This window comes from Panthera leo, chromosome F3 (genome assembly GCF_018350215.1).
Source record: "Panthera leo isolate Ple1 chromosome F3, P.leo_Ple1_pat1.1, whole genome shotgun sequence".
In the NCBI taxonomy this organism is placed as follows: domain Eukaryota; kingdom Metazoa; phylum Chordata; class Mammalia; order Carnivora; family Felidae; genus Panthera; species Panthera leo.
In genome coordinates, this window is record NC_056696.1 from 16,784,034 (window position 1) to 16,806,645 (window position 22,612).

At 36.8% G+C, this 22,612-nt stretch overlaps 1 protein-coding gene across 11 annotated transcripts in view; it reads left to right on the top strand.

Annotated features, from left to right (window-relative positions):
• The window catches only part of RABGAP1L (RAB GTPase activating protein 1 like), a 755,410-nt gene that overhangs the window by 191,219 nt on the left and 541,579 nt on the right, over positions 1-22,612 (top strand). For all 11 annotated transcript variants that reach the window (XM_042925081.1, XM_042925083.1, XM_042925080.1 and 8 more), the window contains one exon: positions 17,693-17,786. In XM_042925081.1, coding sequence (XP_042781015.1) covers positions 17,693-17,786 — 94 coding nt within the window. The remainder of the gene's footprint in view (positions 1-17,692; positions 17,787-22,612) is intronic.

The following is a 22,612-nucleotide window of genomic DNA, read 5'->3' on the forward strand; positions in this document are numbered from 1 at the left end:
TAGCCAGACTTATAAAAAATAAAAGATAAAGGACTCAAAATCACTAATGAGAGAGGAGAGATCATAACCAACACCACAGATGTAAAAATAATTATAAGAGAATATTATGAAAAATTATATGCCAACAAAATGGGTAATCTGGAAGAAATGGATAAATTCCTAGAAACATAAACTATCAAAACTGGAACAGGAATAAAGAAAACTTGAACAGACTGATAACCAGCAAAGAAATTGAATCAATAATAAAAAAATCTCCCAACAACAAAAGTCCAGGGCCAGATGGCTTCCCATGGGAATTCTACCAAACATTAAAAGAAGAGTTCATGCCGATTCTTCTCAAACTGTTCCCAAAAAATAGAAATGGAAGGAAAATTTCCAAACTCCTTCTGTGAGGCCAGCATTACCTTGATTCTAAAACCAGATAAAGACCTCACTAATAAAGAAAATTACAGGCCAATGTCCCTGATGAACCTGGATGCAGAAATTCTCAACAAGATAGTAGCAAGTTGAATCCAACAGTACATTGGAAGAATCCTTCACCATGATTAAGTGGGATTTATTCTTGGGCTGCTGTGGTGGTTCAATATTTGCAAATCAATCAACGTGATAAACCACATTAATAAAGGATAAGAATCATATGATCCTCTCAATAGATACAGAAAAAACATGAGAAAGTACAGCATCCATTCTTAATAAAAACCCTCCACAAAGTAGGGATAGAGGGGACATACCTCAAGATATAAAGGCCAAATACGAAAGACCTATAGCTAATATTCTTCAGTGGGGAAAAACTGAGAGCTTTTCTTTTCTTTTTTTTTTCTTTTTTTTCTCTTTTAATTTTTTTTTAATCTTTATTTTTGAGAGAGAGAGAGACAGAGTGCGAGTGGGGGAGGAACAGAGAGAGGGAGACACAGAATCCGAAGCAGGCTTCAGGCTCCAGGCTCCGAGCTGTCAGCACAGAGCCTGATGCGGGGCTCGAGGTCACAAACCATGAGATCATGACCTGAGCTGAAGTCGGACACTTAACTGACTGAGCCACCCAGGCGCCCCTTCTTTTTTTTTTTTAATGTTTTATTTATTTTTGAGACAGAGACCGAGCATGAGTGGGGGAGGGGCAGAGAGAAAGAGAGACACAGAATCCAAAGCAGGCCCCAGGTTTCGAGCTGTTGACACAGAGCCTGATGTGGGGCTCGAACCCATGAACTGTGAGATCATGACCTGAACTGAAGCTGGACACTTAACCAACTCAGCCACCCAGGTGCTCCAAGAGCTTTTCTTCTATGGTCACTAACAAGAAAGGGGTATCTACTCTCACCATTGTTATTTAATGTAATACTAGACGTCCTTGCCGCAGCAATCAGACAACAAGAAGAAATAAAAGGCATCCAAATCAGCAAGGAAGGAGTCAAACTTTCACTATTCACAGACTACATGATACTCTACGTAGAAAACCCAAAGGACTCCACCAAAAAATTGTGCTAGAACTCATACACGAATTCAGTAAAGTCTCAGGATATAAAAACAATGTACAGAAATCTTTTGTATTTCTGTACACCAATAATGAAGCACCAGAAAGAGAAATCAAGGAATTAATCCCATTTTCAGTTGCACTAAAAACCATAAGATACCTAGGAATCAACCTAACGAAAGTGGTAAAAGATGCGTATTTTGAAAACTATAGGACACTTCTGAAAGAAATTGAAGAGGACCCAAAGAAATGGAAAAGCATTCCATGCTCATGGATTAGAAGAACAAATGTTAAAATGTCTATACTGTGCAAAAGCAGTCTACACATTTAATACACTTCCTATCAAAATACCACCAGGGGCGCCTGGGTGGCTCAGTCGGTTGAGCGTCCGACTTCGGCTCAGGTCATGATCTCACGGTTCGTGAGTTCGAGCCCCGCGTCGGGCTCTGTGCTGGCAGCTCGGAGCCTGGAGCCTGCTCCGGATTCTGTGTCTCCCTCTCTCTCTGCCCCTCCCCCGTTCATGCTCTGTCTCTCTCTGTCTCAAAAATAAATAAACATTAAAAAAAAAAAAAAATACCACCAGCATTTTTCACAGAACTAGAACAAATAATCCTAAAATTTGTATGGAACCACAAAAGACCCCAAATAGCCAAAGCAATCTAGAAAAGGAAAGCAAAGCTGGAGGCATCACAGTTCTGGACTTTAAGCTGTATTACAAGGCTGTAGTCATGAAGACAGTATGGTACTGGCACAAAAACAGACATATAGATCAATGGACCAGAATAGATACCCAGAAATGGACCTACAGCTATATGGTCAACTAGTCTTCAACAAAACAAGAAAGAATATCCAATGGAAAACTGGACAGCAACATGCAAAAGAATGAAAGTGGACCACTTTCCTACACTATACACAAGAATAAATTAAAGATGCATGAAAGAGTTAAATGTAAGACAGGAAACCAAAAAATCTTAGAGGAGAACATAGGCAGGAACCTATTTAATTTCAGCCATGGCAATTTCTTGCTACATACGTCTCTGGAGGAACAGGAAACAAAAGCAAAAATAAACTGTTAGGATTCCATCAAGATAAAAATCTGCACAGTGAAGTAAACGATAGTTAAAAGGCAGCCTTTGGAATGGGAGAAGATATTTGCAAATGACATATCTGATAAAGGATTAGTATCCAAAATTTATAAAGAACTTATCAAACTCAACACCTAAAATACAAATAATCCAGTTAGGAAATGGGCAGAACATATAAATAGACATTTTTCCAAAGAAGATATCCAGATGGCCAACAGACCTATGAAAAGATGCTCAGCATCACTCATTTTTAGGGAAGTACAAATCAAAACTACATTGAGATATCACCTCACACCTGTCAGAATGGCTAAAATTAACACAGGAAACATGTTGGTGAGGATGTGGAGAAAGGGGAACCCTCTTACACTGTTGATGGGAATGCAAACTGGTATAGCCACTGTGGAAAACAGTATGGAGGTTCCTTGAAAGTTAAAAATAGAATTACCCTATAATCCAGCAATTGCCCTAGTAGGTGTTTACCCAAAGGATACAAATATGCTGATTTGAAGGAGCACATGCATCCCAATGTTTATAGTGGCATTATCAACAATAGTCATAGTATGGAAAGAGCCAAAACGTTCATTGGCTGATAAAGATGTCATTGATATATACAATGGAATATTACTCAGCCATCAAAAAGAATGAAATCTTGACATTTTCAATGACATGGATGGAGCCAGAGTGTATTATGCTAAGTGAAATAAGTCAGAGAAAGGCAAATACCATATGATTTCACTCATATGGGGAACTGAAAGCAGATGAACATAGGGGAAAAAAGGGAGAGGCAAACCATAAAACAGACTCTTAACTATCAAGAGCAAACTGAGGGTTGTTGGGGGATGAGTTAAATGGGTAATAAGTCATTCCAAAGGGAATTTGTACTGAGCACTGAGTTTACATGTAAGTGAAACGCTAAATTGTACTCCTGAAACTAATTACATATATGTTAACTAACTGCTAAATGAATGAATGAATGAATGAATGAATGCAAGATGTTAGAGGTACAGACACTCAGAGAGAGAGAAGTTGAATTCCAATAGATAAAATTTGGATACCTCTTGAAAGCTATGCACTTATGGTCATTCCCAAAGCGAGGTTTTTGTTGAATACTTAAAACGGTCATGTTATCAAGTTAAGGGATTAAAGCTCTCTAAGAAACCTTGAGTTTCATTCTCACTACTTTTCTTGAAAAGAGGATGATATTTTGCATAAGAATAATACACCTGAAGGATAGAATGATGCAACAGATTCCCATTCCTTTCACTATGACCAGCAACCAGATTTTAGGGCAGAGGAACAGAAGCGTGGATTGTAGTTTGACTTGATGGAGTATCTGACTTTCACATAGGTCACATTTTATATGCTGTCCTTTATCACGTTTTTGAAATTTATTATGAGTTGTAAATATACTCATAAAAAGATTAATGTATCAGATCCTATGTGATGTTTTCAACTGAAATAATATAAGCGAACAGTAATTCTCAATACACGGGAGTACCTTGTCACTCCAGGAGTGTGTGTCCTCAGTTGAGAATTTACTGTGTGCATTGAGAAACGTCATTTATGGAATGGGCTACATATGTAAATGATAAATAGGTAGAGTTGAGAACCACTGACTATAGAAGTCACTTATGCTGAGATTCAGTGGCCCTCAGTCCAAGTCGGTATACATGGAAGGCTCTTTGACTTTTTAATGCAATTTCATTTTGCCACCCATTCAGCTAAGAAGTGTGCAGAGCAAATGGATCTTTTTCACAGTGCAGACTACAGGTACATTTGGCACTTACCAGTGATCTCAGTTTTGAAGAGTCTGCACTATAGACTGTGAAAAATGTAGACAGTTGGTATTCAGGATATGCCCTCTAAAGAAAAAAAATAATGATTTATTCTTTTAGATTTTTCAAGTGTGATTCCCATATCCGTTAAGATCATTAGAAGGCCATCTGTAAATCAAGCTTGTTATTTGGTATGTTTTATTAAAATTGTAAAGGTTTAATTAACTTCTAATGGGTGCCCACTACTTTGCTAAGTGCTGTGGACACGAAAATAAATAAGACATGACTCTTATCTTGAGGAGCTTTTAGTCTAGTTGAAGAAAAAGACCCATAAATAGATAATTTTAGTAATATATTGTAAATGCAGTAATAAGAAATGATCAGGATATAATGTGAGCTGACTAAAAGAAAGTTTGGCCTGAAAATTCAGGGAAGACTTCTTGGAAATTGTGCCTAGGAGTTCAGTCTTGATTAATGTATATTATTTAGCTAGAAATATTTGGATGCCTGGTAAGGGAGACCTTCCAGGCAGAGGGAAAACAGCATTATGTGTGCAGTAAGTTATATTCACTCATAAAGGTGGGAAATGATGCATTATGAGTTTAGAATACAGAGGGTGACTGATGGATTGAGGGCCTTGTAGGCCATTCTGACTTTGTATTTTTATGCTTTAATCAAGGGTTGGTATAAGAGATATTTCTACAGGTGTGGTAAAAATGTCTTCATGGACATGACTTACTATGTTATTCAGGGTATTTTGTATAAAGATTTAAGAGATTGCTCACACATCTTGGGAAAAGATAGCTTTCTTTTTTTTTTTTCAAAATTTTTTTTTTTAACATTTATTTATTTTTGAGACAGAGAGAGACAGAGCATGAACGGGGGAGGGGCAGAGAGAGAGGGAGACACAGAATTGGAAGCAGGCTCCAGGCTCTGAGCCATCAGCCCAGAGCCTGACGCGGGGCTCGAACTCACAGACCGTGAGATCGTGACCTGAGCTGAAGTCGGACGCTTAACTGACTGAGCCACCCAGGCGCCCCAAGGAAAAGATATCTTTCTAAGTGAAGTTATTTTTTAAACTTTTATCAGTAAGAATTGTGCATGTAACCCTTCATTTTTTTCATTCTTGTCTTTGGAGAAGGTTAAAGCTTAGTGTTTCATTTACCTGTTGTATGTTGTTTTTGCTTTGATGTTCTGATCTAAGGCATCTTCTCAGTCCCACAACGATCCTTGACTTTTCTTTTCTCTGTTGCCATGTATCTATATACATTTGCTTTTTTCTGCTAGAACATGAATACCTCAAAATCAGGGAGCGTGTCTCTTTCATATTTTTAAGCTTGTCCTTGTAGTGAATGCTTAGTAAATGTTTGAATGAATCAGTAATTGATTAATTGATGTTTGGTTCATTTTACTTGTGCCTATCGTTAACTTCTGTCTCAAAGAATTGTTTCTGGTAAATGGATAGGGTAGATATAAATAAATAAGATATAAATGTACTAGTGGTATGGGCTTCATATATCTAATTTCTTAAATCATCAGTTTCTCAATACATGAGGAGGACATTGTATAATAATAGCTACTGTTTATTGAGGGTATACTATATGCTAGGTACTTAAAGCTTTCCTTCAGATTGGCCTTTTTTTGTGCCATTGCATATGTTGTTCCTTGTTGGGAAGATATTTTCATCAGAACTTCTGCTTGCTGCCTTTTTCTCATCATTTAGATCTCAGCTCAAGGCTTAAGTGTTATCTCTTCAGATAGTCTTCCTTGACAACTTCTAGCTAACGTAGGCCCTTTCTTTCTTAGTTTTTTTTTTTTTTTCCTGGAAGTCTTCCCTTTTACACTGAGGCAGTGTTAGTCTTTCTACCATCTTTTTCTAATGGTACTTTGAACACACCGTTCTAGTAATTCTAAAAATACCTTATTATAAATATGGGCTTTTAAATTCATTTCTCTCACCTTTCAGAGTGTGAGTTCCTAAGGGGCAGATGGTGTTTTATTCTCTTTTGAGTTCCCATTGCTTTAGTATGTGGCAAGTGTTAAATAAATATTTGTGTAGTGAATGGAAATATCTTTGAAATGTTAGATTCAGTGAAGAATAACATATTTTTGGTTTTAAAATATGTTAATGGGTGTTAGAATAAGTGATATAAGGGTGAATAAGTGTTCAGAACAGACTTAACAGAGCAGGCTTCAGACCCCTACCCTTGGAAAAGCCTGTTTTCAAGGTCAGCCCTTGGCTCTTACTGGAAAACAGATTTCGAGAAGGTTCCCACCATTCCCTAACTGAGAAGAGTGGCTCACTGTGCCTGCACTGTGTGTACTAACAATATTGTTTCATGCTGAACATGTAGCTTTCCTTCTGGACTGTGGAATTTTGGCTCATGCTAGGCAGAAGGTCCTTATGTGATCAGCCCCGACGAAAACCTCTTTCATGAGCTTTCCTGGTAAACAACATTTCACATGTGTTGTCACAACTCATTGCTGGAGGAGTGAAATGTGTCCTCTGTGACTCCATGGGGAGAAGATTCTGGGAATTTTGCACCTGGTTTCCTCCAGACTTCACCCAGTGTCCAGTGTGCCTTCTCCCTTTGCCAGTTTTGCTTTGTACCCACAGCAATAAGTCGTAAGTGTAAATACAACTCTATGCTGAGTCCTGTGAGTCCTCCCAGTGAATCATTGAACCCGGGGGTGATCTGGAAGACCTCTGATTTAATAAGATAGATAAATCTTTTGTACTTCTAATTTTTGGAGAAATGATAGATAATAAGCAAGAAAATATCAAGAACTAATAATGCCATTTAGATATTTAAAATTGGCTGATTGGTGTAGTTAGCTACTTTAGATTATATGTTCAGGTAAAAATTTCTCTGAGGATGTGGCATTTAAACTGAGATCTGAGTAATAAGAAGAAACCAGCCATTGGGAGATGGGGAAAGAGCATTTCTGAAGAGGAAACAGTGCAGATGAAAGTGAAAGTGTGCCTGGTGTGTTTGAAGAATAGAAAGGAAGGCAGATGACTGAGGGGAAGGGGGAAGCCAGAAAGTGGTACGATACAGACATGGTCAGGTAGCCAAGGGATATTTTGTAAGTTCCTGTAAGCCACAGTGAGTTGGTTTTTTTGTTTTGTTTTGTTTTGTTTTGTTTGTTTTTTTGTTTGTTTTTTTTAAGACTTTGAAGTGTTTTAAGCTGGGCAGAAGAGACAAAGATTTGATTCATGATTTCAGAACACTTCAGCAGCTGTATCTGCGGAGAGAGAAGTTCTGTGGAGTACAGATGGAAACAGGGAGACCATTGGGAGACTCTTACAGTAGTCTGGGCCAAAATGTTGGGGGTTTGGATGAGGGTTGTAATGTGGAGAGGGAGAAAAGTAGAGAGATTTGAGATACATTTTGGAGGTGGAATGGACAGGGGTGGGTAATTAAATGTAGGCATTGAGGGAAAAAGAATAACTTGTAGATTTCAGTTTTTAACTGCGTAGATAGTGCTGTCATTTATGAAAATGGGAAAGGGGAGGGAACCAGGAAAATACAGGTAGGTGAAGAAAATTAAGGGTTTTGTTTTGAAAGTTTCTCACATATTCAATTGGAGATGTCATATAGGCAGTTGATACATAGGTTCTGAAGCTAGTGCATTTCTTTTAATCATCAAGCATGTATTGAGTGCTTACCAGTTGCCAAGTACTTTGATAGGGTGAGGAATGCCGTGATAACTAGGACACAAGTCCCTTTGTTAAGCAAGTAAGTTAGATCAGAAAGGAAGGCAGGCAAGTATTCAGGCCATTACAGAGACATGTGTTATCATAGGGCCATGCAGAGAGTCTCTTTTGGCGATTTCTGCCTGTTTCTCCCATTGTGTTTTGTACTTGGTAACCTCTTCATCAGTTACTAGCTTTCCCTTAGGAGGAGAATATAAAAAAAAAATCCAAATGCAGAGATGAACCTGATTTCGCTGTTACTTCCTTGACTACCTGATTTCATGTGGCTGCTTTGACTAGTCTTGTGGGCGTTTCCCACTCCTTTCTCGTTTACTTTTGAGTATTTTGCCTTTCAGAGTTACACTTATGGCTGAAGGGGTCATCTGCCCAGTTAGAGGGCTCGTGAGTGCATTGTGTACCACAGAGTGCGTGTTGGGGAGCTCCCTTTCCACCTTTCAATTAAATTTGAGCTATTCTAATGGGTTTTTTCTTCTCTTGCTTCCCTTTGTTTCTAATTTTCTCCAACCCTTACTTAGTTTTTCTCCCTCTGATTGGCTGCCTTTTAAAAAGTCATTCGTTGAATAATAAGTTTTAAAATAATCCTTCAGTGTAACTGTTTACACATGTTCTTTCTTATAATCTGCCAGACACTAATTTCTTTCTTCGTCATCCCTCAGTTTATTTTGAAAAGTCATTGATAATGCATTCAAATAGTCACTGCCCGACTTTTTATTATAAGACCATACTAGTCTCTCCAAACACATCAAATTGTACATGTTAAATATGCACAGCTTTTCATACGTCAATCATACTTCAATTAAAAACAAAGGAAATGAGCAGAGAATTCAAATGCATTTCCAAAGCCCTGAAAATACAAAATGTAAATAAATACCTAAGTAAATTCTAAGTCATTAATATCCCAGAAAAATGTAAAACATAAATACACACACAAAAGGATAAACTAGCCTCATGATCAAGAAAACTGTTTAATGTTAAGAGCCTTAACCTTTTTTTTACCTCAAATGTAAGCTAGCTTTTTTCTGTTCTGATTATCTGTACAAATTTGTGAATCTAAAAAAACAATGAAAAAAAAGAGGAAGGTGTATTGACTGCCCTGGTTCTCTTGAGTATGGTTGACAGATTTCACTGATGAGTGATACATTTTTATTAGTCACATATGCTTAGCAACTACAGGGTTTATTAATTAGAAACCTGTAATTAGAGTCAGAATGACAGTGATGATGGTTTAGTTGGAAAGAAATCATGAAATTTGTGGTCTCTTCCACCTTGAATCTTCTATGATAAATCACCTTGCTTTTGACAGTAGGAAATGTTACCACATTTCAGAAATTAAGGATGATCTTTTGTTTTACTCCAATAATTTACATTTGGTTATCAGCTTCCATACAGAACAAGTATTTTCTGACTCTGTCATGTGAGAAATGAGAGATTATATTATATTCAAGGTCATAAAAATGTGGCTATAGTTTTTGGCTGCCCAAAATGACATTGTTTATTACTAAGTAATCAAAATAAATCACTTTTACACTATTCCAGGTTGACAGGTGTCATTATATAGACCTGTATTCCTACAGGCTTTGCCAGATTACTAAGATTTTTTATTCCCCTCCCTAATTGTTTAGAAGAGAGTTTACAGGAACCTTTGGTTCCCTGTATCATTTACAGCAAACAGTACTTATTAAAAAAGAAAATTAAGGGGAAAATCTTTGAAAACCTGCAATAATCATATTTTATTTATGGTTATCAGTTTTTTTTTAAACGTTTGTTTATTTTTGAAAGAGAGAGACAGAGTCCAAGCCAGGGAGGGGCAGAGAGAGAGGGAGACACAGACTCTAAAGCAGGCTCCAGGCTCTGAGCTGTCAGCACAGAGCCTGACATGGGGCTTGAACCCACGAACCACAAGATCATGACCTAGGCGCTTAACTGACTGAGCCACCCAGGTGCGCCTATCAGTTTTTTATTTTATGAGTAATCCTTCAGATGATCTTGTCATCTTTAGATGAAAAGAAAAATGAGATTTTGTGCTAATTTCCCCCTAGTTTTGTCATTTATTTTTAACTCCATTGAAAAAAAAGCTTTTTTGTGTGTGCACCCACATGTGTATATATGTATATATGTGTATATACATATACACACACGTATGTACACATACACACATATATATGTGTATATACATATACACACATATATACATAAATATGCATATAAATAAATATATATATATATTTTTCCTTTTATGATGTCTGCTGATAGCAGTTCTGAAACTTTCCTTTTATGATTAGGATGAAAAACAATTTTTTTTTCAAAGCAGGGAGTGGCCAAAGTTGAGAGAGCCCATAAATTATTTTGATTGAAGTATCATACATATTTATTTTGTTTGTTATAAAAATTTACATTTATTGTATCTTATTTTGGTCTTGCACAGTTAGTTCTGCTGTCTGAATGTTAGAAATGAGTGGATAATAAGAAATAAGGCTGGAATGCTTTTTTAGTTACTTTGAAGTGCTGGGCCAGAAACTGACGACTCCATAATAAAAATAATAGAAAATGTTACCTCACATTTGAGAACTACCGTGTGATGGGCACCACGTTTAGTATCACACATGCATTTTCATTTAATTTTACACTACTAGGTAATTAATATTGTTACTTTCATTTCACTGACGTTTACAGAAAGTAGTAGTCCTGTGGTGCAGGAGTCTGATGACATCTGGTATACTCTGTGTGGTCCTGCTTTCTGAAGGAGGAGAGTGACTGTGGGGAAACAAATTGAGAAGGAGAACGTTCATGGAAAGGATTGAAGTTGGGCATATTAGAGGAGTCTCTAGCCAAAGTTTGCTACCTAAGTTTAGCAGAGTCTCTCAGAGACCTCTTCTAAAGTGAACTTTATAGACGAAGTTGAAGCTGTTAGCTACGGATTCCCTCAACTTTCTATCTTAACGTCTTTAAGCTTTTCCAAAGCCCCACATTCAGTCAAAATACAGGATGTACTTCTGGTCAGTCACTACCTTTAATCCAAACCTGGGCAATTTCATGTCTTCTTAGGGAATTGGCCTGATTCCTCATCTTTCTCTTTCCAGTGTTTTCTTTCTCAATTACCTTACATGTATGAACATGTTCTAAAAATAAAGCAGTAACAAAGAAATACTTCCATTTTTTCCGCAGTTGAGTAAAGGCTACTAAATAAAGACAAGATACACTCCCAGCCCTGACAGAGCTTGGATTCTGAGAAAGGGACAAAGATGTGCAAAACATGAAAGTTATAGGTATTAAATGCATCATAATGAAAACAGACATGTTTTCTTGGAAGTCTTACAGATATTATTGTAGGAGTCTCTGTAGGAGCCAAAAAGGAAGAACTGGCCAATTTTCTGGGGAATGGGGCTTGATGAAGGAAGTATAATGCTTGAAATGACTGTGTTGTTCTTTTTAGCAATATTATACTCTCTTACCTTCCCAAAGCTCATGAGCTTGGATAAAGAAAAATCGACATTTACTGTCACAATTTCCCACTCATTCATTCTTCAAAATTTGCACTCCGGCTTTTATCCCAGTATTGTACATCATAGGAGGTTAATTGGTTGAATGAAAACAGCTTTTAATAGCTAACATGCCTGTCTTTTGCCAGACACTGTAATATATATGTGTTTTGCATAGTAATTTGCTTAATTGCTATTCCCATTTTGCAAACAGGTAGCTGAAGCACAGAGAGGTTAAATAACTTAACCAGCATCACAGCTACTAAGTAGTGGAACTGGGTTTCACATACAGGCATTTTGGCTCCAGAATCCAGTATGAATGACTGAATGGACCTGGTTGCCTCTACTCATGTCTGCACATAGATGCCCATGTACTGAAGGTCACTAATTTTCAAGACATACATTTTTTGTACCTGTAATGGATTTTCTTTTCTCGCATCTTCTCCTCTCCAATTACCAGTTTGGGAAACTTCTAACACTCTTTGGCCAAATACATCTAGGTACTGGGAATATAGAAATAAAAGTTAGTCCCCACTGCCAAGAAACTTAAAGTCTAATAGGAGAAGATGGAGAGGAAAATAGAGATTGTAATATGGTGTGATAATTGCCATGATAGAATATGCCCAGTGGAGTAGCATTCAGCCCATCCAGAAAAGGGTAATCCTAACCTGAATTTTGATGGAAAAGAAAGATTCAAGAAGATAGGAATCCCAGCCTTCTATCATTTTTCCTTTTTCCTCTCTGTAGAATGGGATACAGTTGCTTTTTCAGAACTTTCAGAGTTATCCTTTTACATATCCACATTGTTCTGTTGTTCCTTTTCTTCTTTGTCATGTGCTACTTGCTAACTTCCTCACTGTTTCTACTGCACTTTGGTCTCCAGTGTCTTTGTCATTCATATTTTTTTTTCTTAGTTCATTGCTTTCATTCTACCTAGACACTCTGTCATGTCTAATATAGTAGGAACTTTATATTTCTTTAGCTTCCTTTCTTCCTCTCTAGCAGGAAAGCCATTAAGTATTTAAAACACCTATGGTAAGTAGTTTCTGCAGTAAAGAAGATAGATCTGGCTCACTTTTGAGGTCACCGGGATATCAATTTCATCCTTATTCTTCCTGAATGTCAAGGGGATTACACCCCTGAAGCCTCTCCATTATCTCTTGTTCCAAGTTCAGTGTTTCTTGGTCATGTTGCTTTAAATATGCCTGCATTTTCCATTCTCGGCTCTGGCTTCCAGCATTTACTAGATAGATGTTGGTACTTGGCATGGGCTGGTATCTGCTAAATGCCAAGCATAGTCTCCCTTGAAAACGTGGTAAGAAAAACTATAAGGAGAAGTGGTATTTGACTCTGGATTCAAACTGAGGTTAAATTCTGGAGTCACCTAGTAGCTGGGCGACTTTGAGCAAGTTACTTAACCTCTCTGTGCCTCAATTTTCTTATTTTGAAAGTGGGAAAATTAGTAGTGACTACCGTATTAGGTTATTTAGAGGATACTATGAGTTAATGCTTATAAAACTAAAGAATAGTGCCTGGAATATAGATAGAGCAGACATTCAATAAAGGCCTAGGATTTCTGTTTTCTTTGGATAAGTCCTATTTTTTATCCAAGTATTTGGGCCCTGTGTTGCTGTGGTTTCTGCCTTAATTGTTCATCAGGGATTTAGTTTAACTTCAGTGTGCCCATTTTTTTCTCTTCTCTTTTGTGGTTCTCCTCTGCTACTCTAGGAGTTTACAGTTCTAATTTCCTTTTTGTGGTGGAAAACAGCTTGAGAGATTGTCAGGGAGAAAATACCTTGTTATCAGTGATGATTTTATGGCTTATTAGTAGGGGTTTATAACAATGAAATAGGTTTTTGTTTTCTGTAGCAACAGGGATTATTTAAAAGGTAAAAGTCCTTTCCCCATGCTCATTATAGTTACATGTACTTATTTTAAAAGATAAGAGTATTCCAGAAGTATGAAACTTAAAAGTCAGGGGTGCCTGGGTGGCTCAGTCAGTTAAGCATCTGACTCTTGGCTTTGGCTCAGGCCATGACCTCATGGTTTGTGAGTTTGAGCCCCGCATCGGGCTCCGTGGTGACAGTGGGGAGTCCACTTGGAATTCTCTTTGTCTGCCCCTATCCCCGCTCATGCTCATGTTCTCTAAGTAAGTAAATAAACTTAAAAGAAAAAAAAAGAAAAGTGAAAGATGCATTCCCTAAATATTTATTGAATGCCTAGTATGTGATAAGATACTGGTAGGTGCCAAAACACAATTGCTCTTAATAGTTTGGTAGAGGTGCCTGGGTGCTCGGTTGAGTGTCTAACTCTTGATTTCGGCTGAGATCATGATCCAGGGTTGTGGGATTGAACCCGGTGTTGGGCTCTGTGCTGAGTATGGAGCCTGTTAAAGATTCTCTCTCTTTCTCCTCCTCTGTCCCTTTCCCTCACTAGCACACACTCTCTCTCAAAAAAAAAAAAAAGAAAAAAAATTTGGTGTATAATCTTAACAGATGTTGAAAAAAATATTTTTTAATGTTTATTTTTGAGAGGTAGAGATCGAGTACAGGCGGAGGAGGGACAGAGAGAGAGGGAGGCATAGAATCCCAAGCAGGCTCCAGGCTCTGAGCTGTCAGCACAAAGCCTGACCGCAGGGCTTGAACCCACGAACTGTGAGATCATGACCTGAGCTGAAATCAGATGCTTATCTGACTGAGCCATCCAGGTGCCCCATCTTACGGCTATTTTTAAAGGTCTTTGTAATTGTATAAGTAATACTACTTACAGAAATAAAACCATACTTAAAAATTACTACTTTGTTTCTTGCTTTTCATCACAAAGTAATGTATTTTAGATGGTTTTCATATTAGCATAAAAGATTTAGTCAATTCTTTTAAACTATTGGATAGCATTTTTTGAAAGGATGTACCATAATTTAACAAACTTCTATTAAATAATACGTGATAGTTTTCAATTATTATTACAAGCAGTGATACAATGAAATCTTTTACGTATATCTCTCTGGCATAAGTGTTCCTGGAATAATAAATTTTTAAAAGTGTAGTTGCTAAATCAAATGGTATATTAATTTAGAATCTTAATACATTTTAAAAGATGACTCTTATTTAAACATCAGCTTTCTTGCTTGTTCCCCCATATTTTTATCAACAGTAGGTATTATTTCTTATTTTATCTGTTTTTTTTTTTTTTTCTGTTTCATTGTTTTAATTTGAATAAAAAAAATAATTGAGATAGGGCTTTCTTCAGTGTCTTTATTGGCCAGTTATATTTTATACAACTGTACTGTGTTTATGTCCTTGGACCAATTTTCTGTTGGATATTTTAGTTTATTGAGTATTAAGACCATTTGTCATATGTTCAAAAAAATTTTTTTAATGTTTATTTATTTTTGAGAGACAGAGAGGGAGACAGGGAGGGAAGGAGAGAGGGAGAGAAAGAGTGTGCATTCAAGCAGGGGAGGGGTAGAGGGAGAGGGGAACAGAGGATCTAAAGCAGGCTCCAGGGTCTGGGCTGACAGCAGAGAGTCTGATGTGGGGCTCAAACCATAAGCCATGAGATCATGACCTGAGCTGAAGTCAGATGCTTAACTGACTGAGCCACCCAGGTGCCCTGGAAATTTTATTTTAATGTACTCTATACCTTACTTCATATAAGGTTTTAATTTATAGGTAGTCAGATTTCTTAATCTTTCTTATGGCATCTCAATTTTGTTTTATTCCTTTGCCAACAAGAATAAGAAGAATCTGAGATTTTCTGTGTCAGTAGTAATGATTTGAGTCCTATTTTCTTTTTCCCTTTCATTATGTTCTTAGATTTTAGTCTCCAATTTAGCATGTACAACTTCATCAAATACTTTGGAACCTTGTTGTATTATTATTTACTGTGGAGCAAAATAGAGTATAAGGTGGGACCATCCTGGACCCTGCTTAATTGAAATCCAATTTATATTATAAGTACTCATATTATACTTGGTACCAATTTATAGGAAGAGTGATCAGCAGTCCCTATGTGTCTGCGATAAGTTTCACCTTTTTTCCAGTGTAACTTTTTAAAAAAATTTTCTTTTAATGTTTATTTAGTTTTGAGAGAGAGAGGGGAGAGAGCACGAGTGTAGGGGAGAGAGTGTGGGGTGGGGGAGACACAGTGTGAAGCAGGCTCCAGGCTCTGAGCTATCAGCACAGAGCCCCATACGGGGCTCAAACTCACGAATCGTGAGATCATGACCTGGGCCAAAGTTGGATGCTCAACTGACTGAATCACCCAGGTGCCCCTCCAGTGTAACTTTTAATAGTGACCCTCTTTACTACCTCAGTTTAGATGAAAAAGTGTAAGGATTATAAGGGATAGTTGTTTACCTGGGATAGTTCTTTAGGACATTTTAATATTAAGGCTTCATTTGTTGCTGTTTACATTATTCCTGCAATACTTCATTTGTTTTAGCTTTTTAAAAACCTCTCATTTCTATTATTTTCATGAACTTGTTGCAAAGTTCACAGAATTGCTTATGTGAGGTATTTACCTTCCTGACCATTCCAATATCCAGACTAATGTTCACATTTTGAATAAAGTGTTCTAAAGAAGTTGAAGTATTTGTCTACGTGTGTGCATATGTTTTGGTTATATTTTACTAAACGTGTGATAAAATCTTTTTGTGTAAGTATGACCAAATCTTTTAACTAGGCCAAATATACCTACCTTTATTTTATTGTTTTTTGGTGTTATTTATATCCACTGATATGAATTAGTTTATACTTGCTTGGATCATTGGCTTTGTGGTATGCTGAGTAATACTGTTCTGAACACAGATCCCTGTGGGACTCACTTAATGCCAACTTCTGTTGTACTGTTAACAACATTGATAAAACACTGGTCCTTGCAAAGAGCCAGACAGATTTTTATCTAGCTTATTTTATCATTCAGATAATACGTTTCCAGATTTTTCGTATATAGCTCTGTGTCAAAGTCCTTATTCTAATGAGATAAATTGTGCCCATTACATTTCCTTTCTCTGCCAGCTCTGTTACCGCTTAAAAGATTTATAGAGCTTACAGTTACTCATTTCATCACTGACTGTAGGCTGTAACTCAACCCATCTTACTCTTTCTAAAGCTATTACTTTACATATTGGGATATTTTATAAAATTGCCATTTTAAAAGGCCAAACATTTTAGTATTTCCTTTAGTCGGAAGTATTTCCACTTATGAGGGAGCCTGGGTGGCTCAGTCAGTTGAGCATCTGACTCTTGATTTCAGCTCAGGTGGTGATCTCAGGGTTGTGGGATCAGGCCCCGTGTGGGATTCTGTCTCTCTTGCCCCCTCTGCCCCCGTCCCCTGCTCACGGTCTCTCTTTGTCTCTCTCTCTCAAAAACAAAAAATTTGTACTTATGAATATACCCTTAAAACCTTAAAGTTTTAAATATTTCTAGTTGTGTGTTTGTTATCATAATATATATATTTCTCAGTGTTATATATTAATAGTTCTCAGTATTACATATATACCTCAGATATATATACCTAAATCTTCATTTCAGTGTTTGTTTGTATCAATAATAAAAGATTAATATTTGAGAATATTAGTTTCGTGAGTAGTGAGTGTATCACATAGGAATTTCTGATTGTGTTACCATTAACTTTAAAATTTTACTCTCTTGGGGCGCCTGGGTGGCTCAGTTGGTTAAGTGTCCGACTTCGGCTCAGGTCATGGTCTCATGGTTCGTGAGTTCGAGCTCCACACCAGGCTCTGTGCTGACAGCTCAGAGCCTGGAGCCTGCTTGGGATTCTGTGTCTGCCTCTCTCTTTGCCCCTACCCCACTCATGTTCTGTCTCTCTCTCTCTCTCTCTCAAAAATAAACAAACATTAAAAAATTTATACAATTTTACCCTCTTTGGATAAAGTTATTTATATATAGGTATTTTCAATTTCATACTATGTAAACTGAATAGGAATTTTTATAAAACATTTAATGCTTTGGGATTATATTTATCTAGGCACTAAAGATGTATTAATGAAGTTTTTACTGTTTTTTTTCCAGTGGGCATAATAATATAAGCAAAAGTATTGTTTGTTTTATTAGACACACAGTCATATTCCTTGATTAACAATATATAAATATCAAAAATATAATACAATGTTGGTCATTTTTGTTTTTGTGTTTCTTCTGCAGAGAGTGATAATGAACTCTCAAGTGGAACCGGTGATGTGTCTAAGGATTGTCCTGAGAAGATCCTTTATTCTTGGGGAGAACTGCTAGGAAGATGGTAAAAAATTTATTTTTCTTATTGAAAATTTTACATTTACCTAGTTGATGTTCATTTGTCTTATTAAAATCTATATGTTTATCTTAATATTAGTATATTAATGTACTTTAAAAACATGAAAGTTAAAATATAATTCATAGATACTCTTTATGTTTGCCTGAGTCTTCCACCCAATATGGTCTTATTTAACTTACTTTTGGAAGATATATTTGTCTTATTATTTCATTCAGGCAGAACATTGCTCAGAGTAATCAACTGTTTGCTTTATTGCTAAAACATGTAAATATCTATTGTTAAAGGGTTATATTTCCTTTCTCTCCTAAGTCTGTTACCATGAAAAGAGGCTATAGTGCTTAGAGCTACTCATTTCACCACTGATTATAAACTGTTAACCAAGCCTGTTTTATTCTTTCTGACTAAAACTGTTACTTTATGTTTTGGAGCATTTTATCTGGAACTACAAAAAAGGGTACTTTGTTTATATTTATTACACATACTCTGTTTATTAAGTTTTTTAAAGAGGAAATCATGACTATCAGTTGTTAGTAAAATTAAATAATTTTGCCCACAAAAAGATTCTGCCATACCAGTATATAGAAACCACGATTTATTATTGAGTATGCGTATCAAATTACATGCACGCAGGTAGTCCAGGAGAAACTACTAGGTCTGGGAAAAATTTCACACATTTTATACAGTAAAGCAGAAGAAGAAATAATTAAAACTTTATATTTTTTAAAAAAATGTATATTTATTTTTGAGAGAGAGAAAGAACGAGAATGTGCGGTGGAGGGGCAGAGAGAGAGAGAGGGACAGAGGATCCAAAGTGGGCTCTGTGCTGATAGCAGAGAGTCCTATGTGGGGCTCAAACTTGAACTATGAGATCATGACCTGATCTGAAGTCAGATGCTTAATCAACTGGGCCACCCATGTGTCCCTAAAACTTTATACGTTTTGATAAAGATAATCTTTATCAAATCTCCTATACACTTCCTAAGGGGTTCCTGATTTAATTTAAGAGATACATATTTATAGCTCTGATGGTCGGAAAGCTTATGACTTCTCAGTATGAAATCTGGAGAGTAGGTTTATCAACTTCCTGAACAAAATGTTGAACCTATTATGTTTTTAAGGAGATACCCTAAGTGTTAGGAGGGCTAGCTGTCTCCCCTTAATCGAACAAAGAAAATTCATCTTACTTATCTTGTACATACAAACTATAAATTGAACACATCTCAGAGGGTTTATTTAACTCCTTAAGTAATGGAGCCAGTTAGATATTACAACCAATCAGGATGAGAATTCAGTTTAGAGATTTATATTCTCTTCCTGATAATTCACTTGCATTGCCATGAGCAGGAATTATTTTCATAGCTATGGACAAAAAACTTATGCATGTCTAGTTTTCCACACATTATCTTCTGTTGAGAGTTGTAAATTTGCCTTATCAAAGACGAATAGAAGCACACACCTCTATCATATCAGGTAATTCCCAGAAGCTGCAGCATTCCATACGTTAGCCCATTTCAAAACTTTTCACAATTTTTCCCTATATTGTATCCAGAGGTTAATAGATTAACGTAATAAGCATTGTCCATGTTTCTAAATTTATGTTTTTACTGATTTCACTTAGTATTATTCATGGCAGTTGTTAAAGGTGATAAGGAAGACTTTATTCAGGAGGGGGAGCTATCGTGACAGGTATAGGGGTTCCTGAAATGAGGTCTTGCAGTAGGGGAGAGACTGGGCTCAACTCCAAATACTGCAAGGAAAAGCGCAAATTTACAGCCAGGGAGAGGGTGGAGGTTAGCAAATGGAAAATTACTGAGAGAAAACATCAGGGGTAAAGAGATTCGTGGCTAACTTGACTTAACAAATTCTTGCTAAAGGTGGATCAGGATGATCAGACATTACTTGAATATGGTGGAGGATGAGGAACTCAATTAGAAATCAAGAGTAATCAGGTACTGATGATGGCAGATTCTGGCTAAACTGACTTAGTAGGATTCTTGCTAAAATTGGACAATGCAGAGATGAGCATGGGAGCTTAAAAAGTCAGACCTATTTGAGAAGAGAGTTCAGGTGAGCCTAAACAAGTTTGGTCAAAAAGAGAGTCTTTGGGAGCACCTGACTGGCCCAGTCAGTAGAACATGCTAGCCTTGATCTCAGGGTTGTGAATTTGAGCCTCATGTTGAGCGTAGAGATTACTTAAAAGTAGTAAAAGCTTTGAGAGGGAGAGGGTGAATATCTTTGTCATTAGTTAATAGAATTTCATAGGGGAGTTAGGTGTTGGGAGTGGGGAAGGGGTGCTGATCAGAGCAAGAAGATTGTTTGAGTCCAGTCTGGAAAAGAGAAGCCGTGCCATCCTTTTCAAACAGAAGGGTATTAATGCAAGTAATTGGTTTCTAGTGTGTTAGAATGCTGAAAGAAAGAAGACATTGAAGTAACCCCAGTAGTAGGAAGCAGCTGTATCCTCTAGGGCCAGAGAAATAAAATGGAAGAAGTTTTGTGACCAGAATCTAGGGACTTAGTGGAGGTCTCCTGAGCAGCTGGTGCAGGGACCTCTGAGGAAGGCTGTGCAACTGGTTGCTTAGGCTTTTGAGGATACTCAGAGTAGCTAGGGTTTAGAAGAAACCGTGAGGGGAGGGGTCATTTGGTTAGTTCTTTGCTTCTGAAGAGATACCCAGACCCCTGAGCTGGTTGGGGGAAAAAACACTTTGTGATTGGTGTTAGTATTTCCTAGAGGGCCTGGCAGGTATTATTAGTAATTCTTGGGAGTTGTGGTATAGCTACTCCTGGCGGTGCAATCTTTCTTTTCTTCTACCGTTCGATTGCGTACTGCTGTTACTTATTGGCAGAACCTACCTTGGACACTGAGTTTTACAAGGTTGTAGGATACAAGGTAAATAATGCAAAAATCAGTCTTGTTTGTATATACTAGCATTGAAAATTGGAAAGGAAATTTAAAAACCTACAAAAGCACTAGAAAAAAAACCAAACATTTAGGTAGAAATTGAATAAACTGTTACTAGATCTATACTTTGAAAAACTAGAGAACAGTAATGAAAGACCTCGGGGCGCCTGGGTGGCGCAGTCGGTTAAGCGTCCGACTTCAGCCAGGTCACGATCTCGCGGTCCGTGAGTTCGAGCCCCGCGTCAGGCTCTGGGCTGATGGCTCGGAGCCTGGAGCCTGTTTCCGATTCTGTGTCTCCCTCTCTCTCTGCCCCTCCCCCGTTCATGCTCTGTCTCTCTCTGTCCCAAAAATAAATAAAAAACGTTGAAAAAAAAAAAATAAAAAAAAAAAAAAAAAAAGAAAGACCTCAATAAATGGAAAAATTTACCATGTTCATAGAATTAAAGTCTCAATATTAAGATTTCCATTCTTCCCATACTAATCATTGGGATCAGTGTAATTTCAGTCAAAATTTTGGAATTCAGTCAAAATAGTGGAATTTTTTGGGTAGCAATTGAAAAGCTGATTCTAAAATTTGTATAGAAAAGCAAAGTAACTAGAAGAGCCAAAGCAATTTTAAAAATGAAGAACAAACTTGGGAGACTACCTGATTTCAGGGATTACCTGATTTCAGGGATGACCATCAAGCTACAGTAATCAAGACATTACTAATTAAAGGATAGACACATAGATCAAAGTTGCAGAATAGAGAGTTCGGAAATAGAGCCACACAATCTAAAAAGATATTTCTCCAAAAAGACATACAAATGTCCAGTCAGCACATGAAAAGATGCTTAACATCATTAGCTATCAGGGAAATGCAAATCAAAACCACAGTGAGATACCATTTTACATCTACTGGGATAATAAAAAAAGACAATAACTAGTGTTGTTGAGGGTGTGGAGAAATTGAAACCCTAAAAACACTGCTGATAGCAATGTAAAATGATGCAGCCATTTTGGAAAACATTCTTGGCGTTCCTCAAAAGGTTAAATACAGAGGTATGATATGGCCTAACAATCCCACTTGTAGTTATATACCCAATAAAAATGAAAGCATATGTCTACGTAAACATTTGTACATAAACGTTTATGGTATCATTGTTCATAATAACTAAAAAGTGAAACCAATCCTCATGTCTACCAAGTGATGAATGGATAAATAAATGTGGTATATACATACAGTGGGATATATTCAGCAATAAAAATAAAGTACTGGTACATCTGCAACATACATGACCCTTAAAAACATTATGTTGTGTGAGGAAAACAAATCAGAAAACACCAATTGTACGATTTTATTTATATGAAGTATCCAGAATAGGCAAATTCGTAGAGATAGCAAATAGATTAGTAGTTGTGTAGAGCTGGAGTGGGGATTTAGGGAAATAGGGAGTGATTGCTAAGAAGTACGGGATTTCTTTTTAGGGTAATGAAAATGTTCTAAAATTAATTTTGGTAATGGCCACACAACTGTGAATATATTAAAACCACTGAATTAAGTACTTCAAATTATATCTCGATCTAGCTGTATACACAAAAGAAATATGCACAAATATGGTCTATTGATTTTAAACAGAGGTGTAGTTGAGATTTGATGGAGAAAGGATAGTCTTTTCAGCAAATAATGCTTAGTAATTGGATATCTATTTGCAAAAAGTAAAAACAGTAAAAAAGAACCTTGAAGCACACCTTGCCCCGTATAGAAAATTAAATCAAAATGGGTCATAGGCCTAAATGTAAGCTAAAATTATAAAAGCTATAGAAGAAAACATAGGAAATCTTTGTGACCTTTGGTTAGGCAGAGATTTCTTACATATGACACCAAGGAATGATCTATGAAAGAAAAAAACTAATAAATTTGACTTCATCA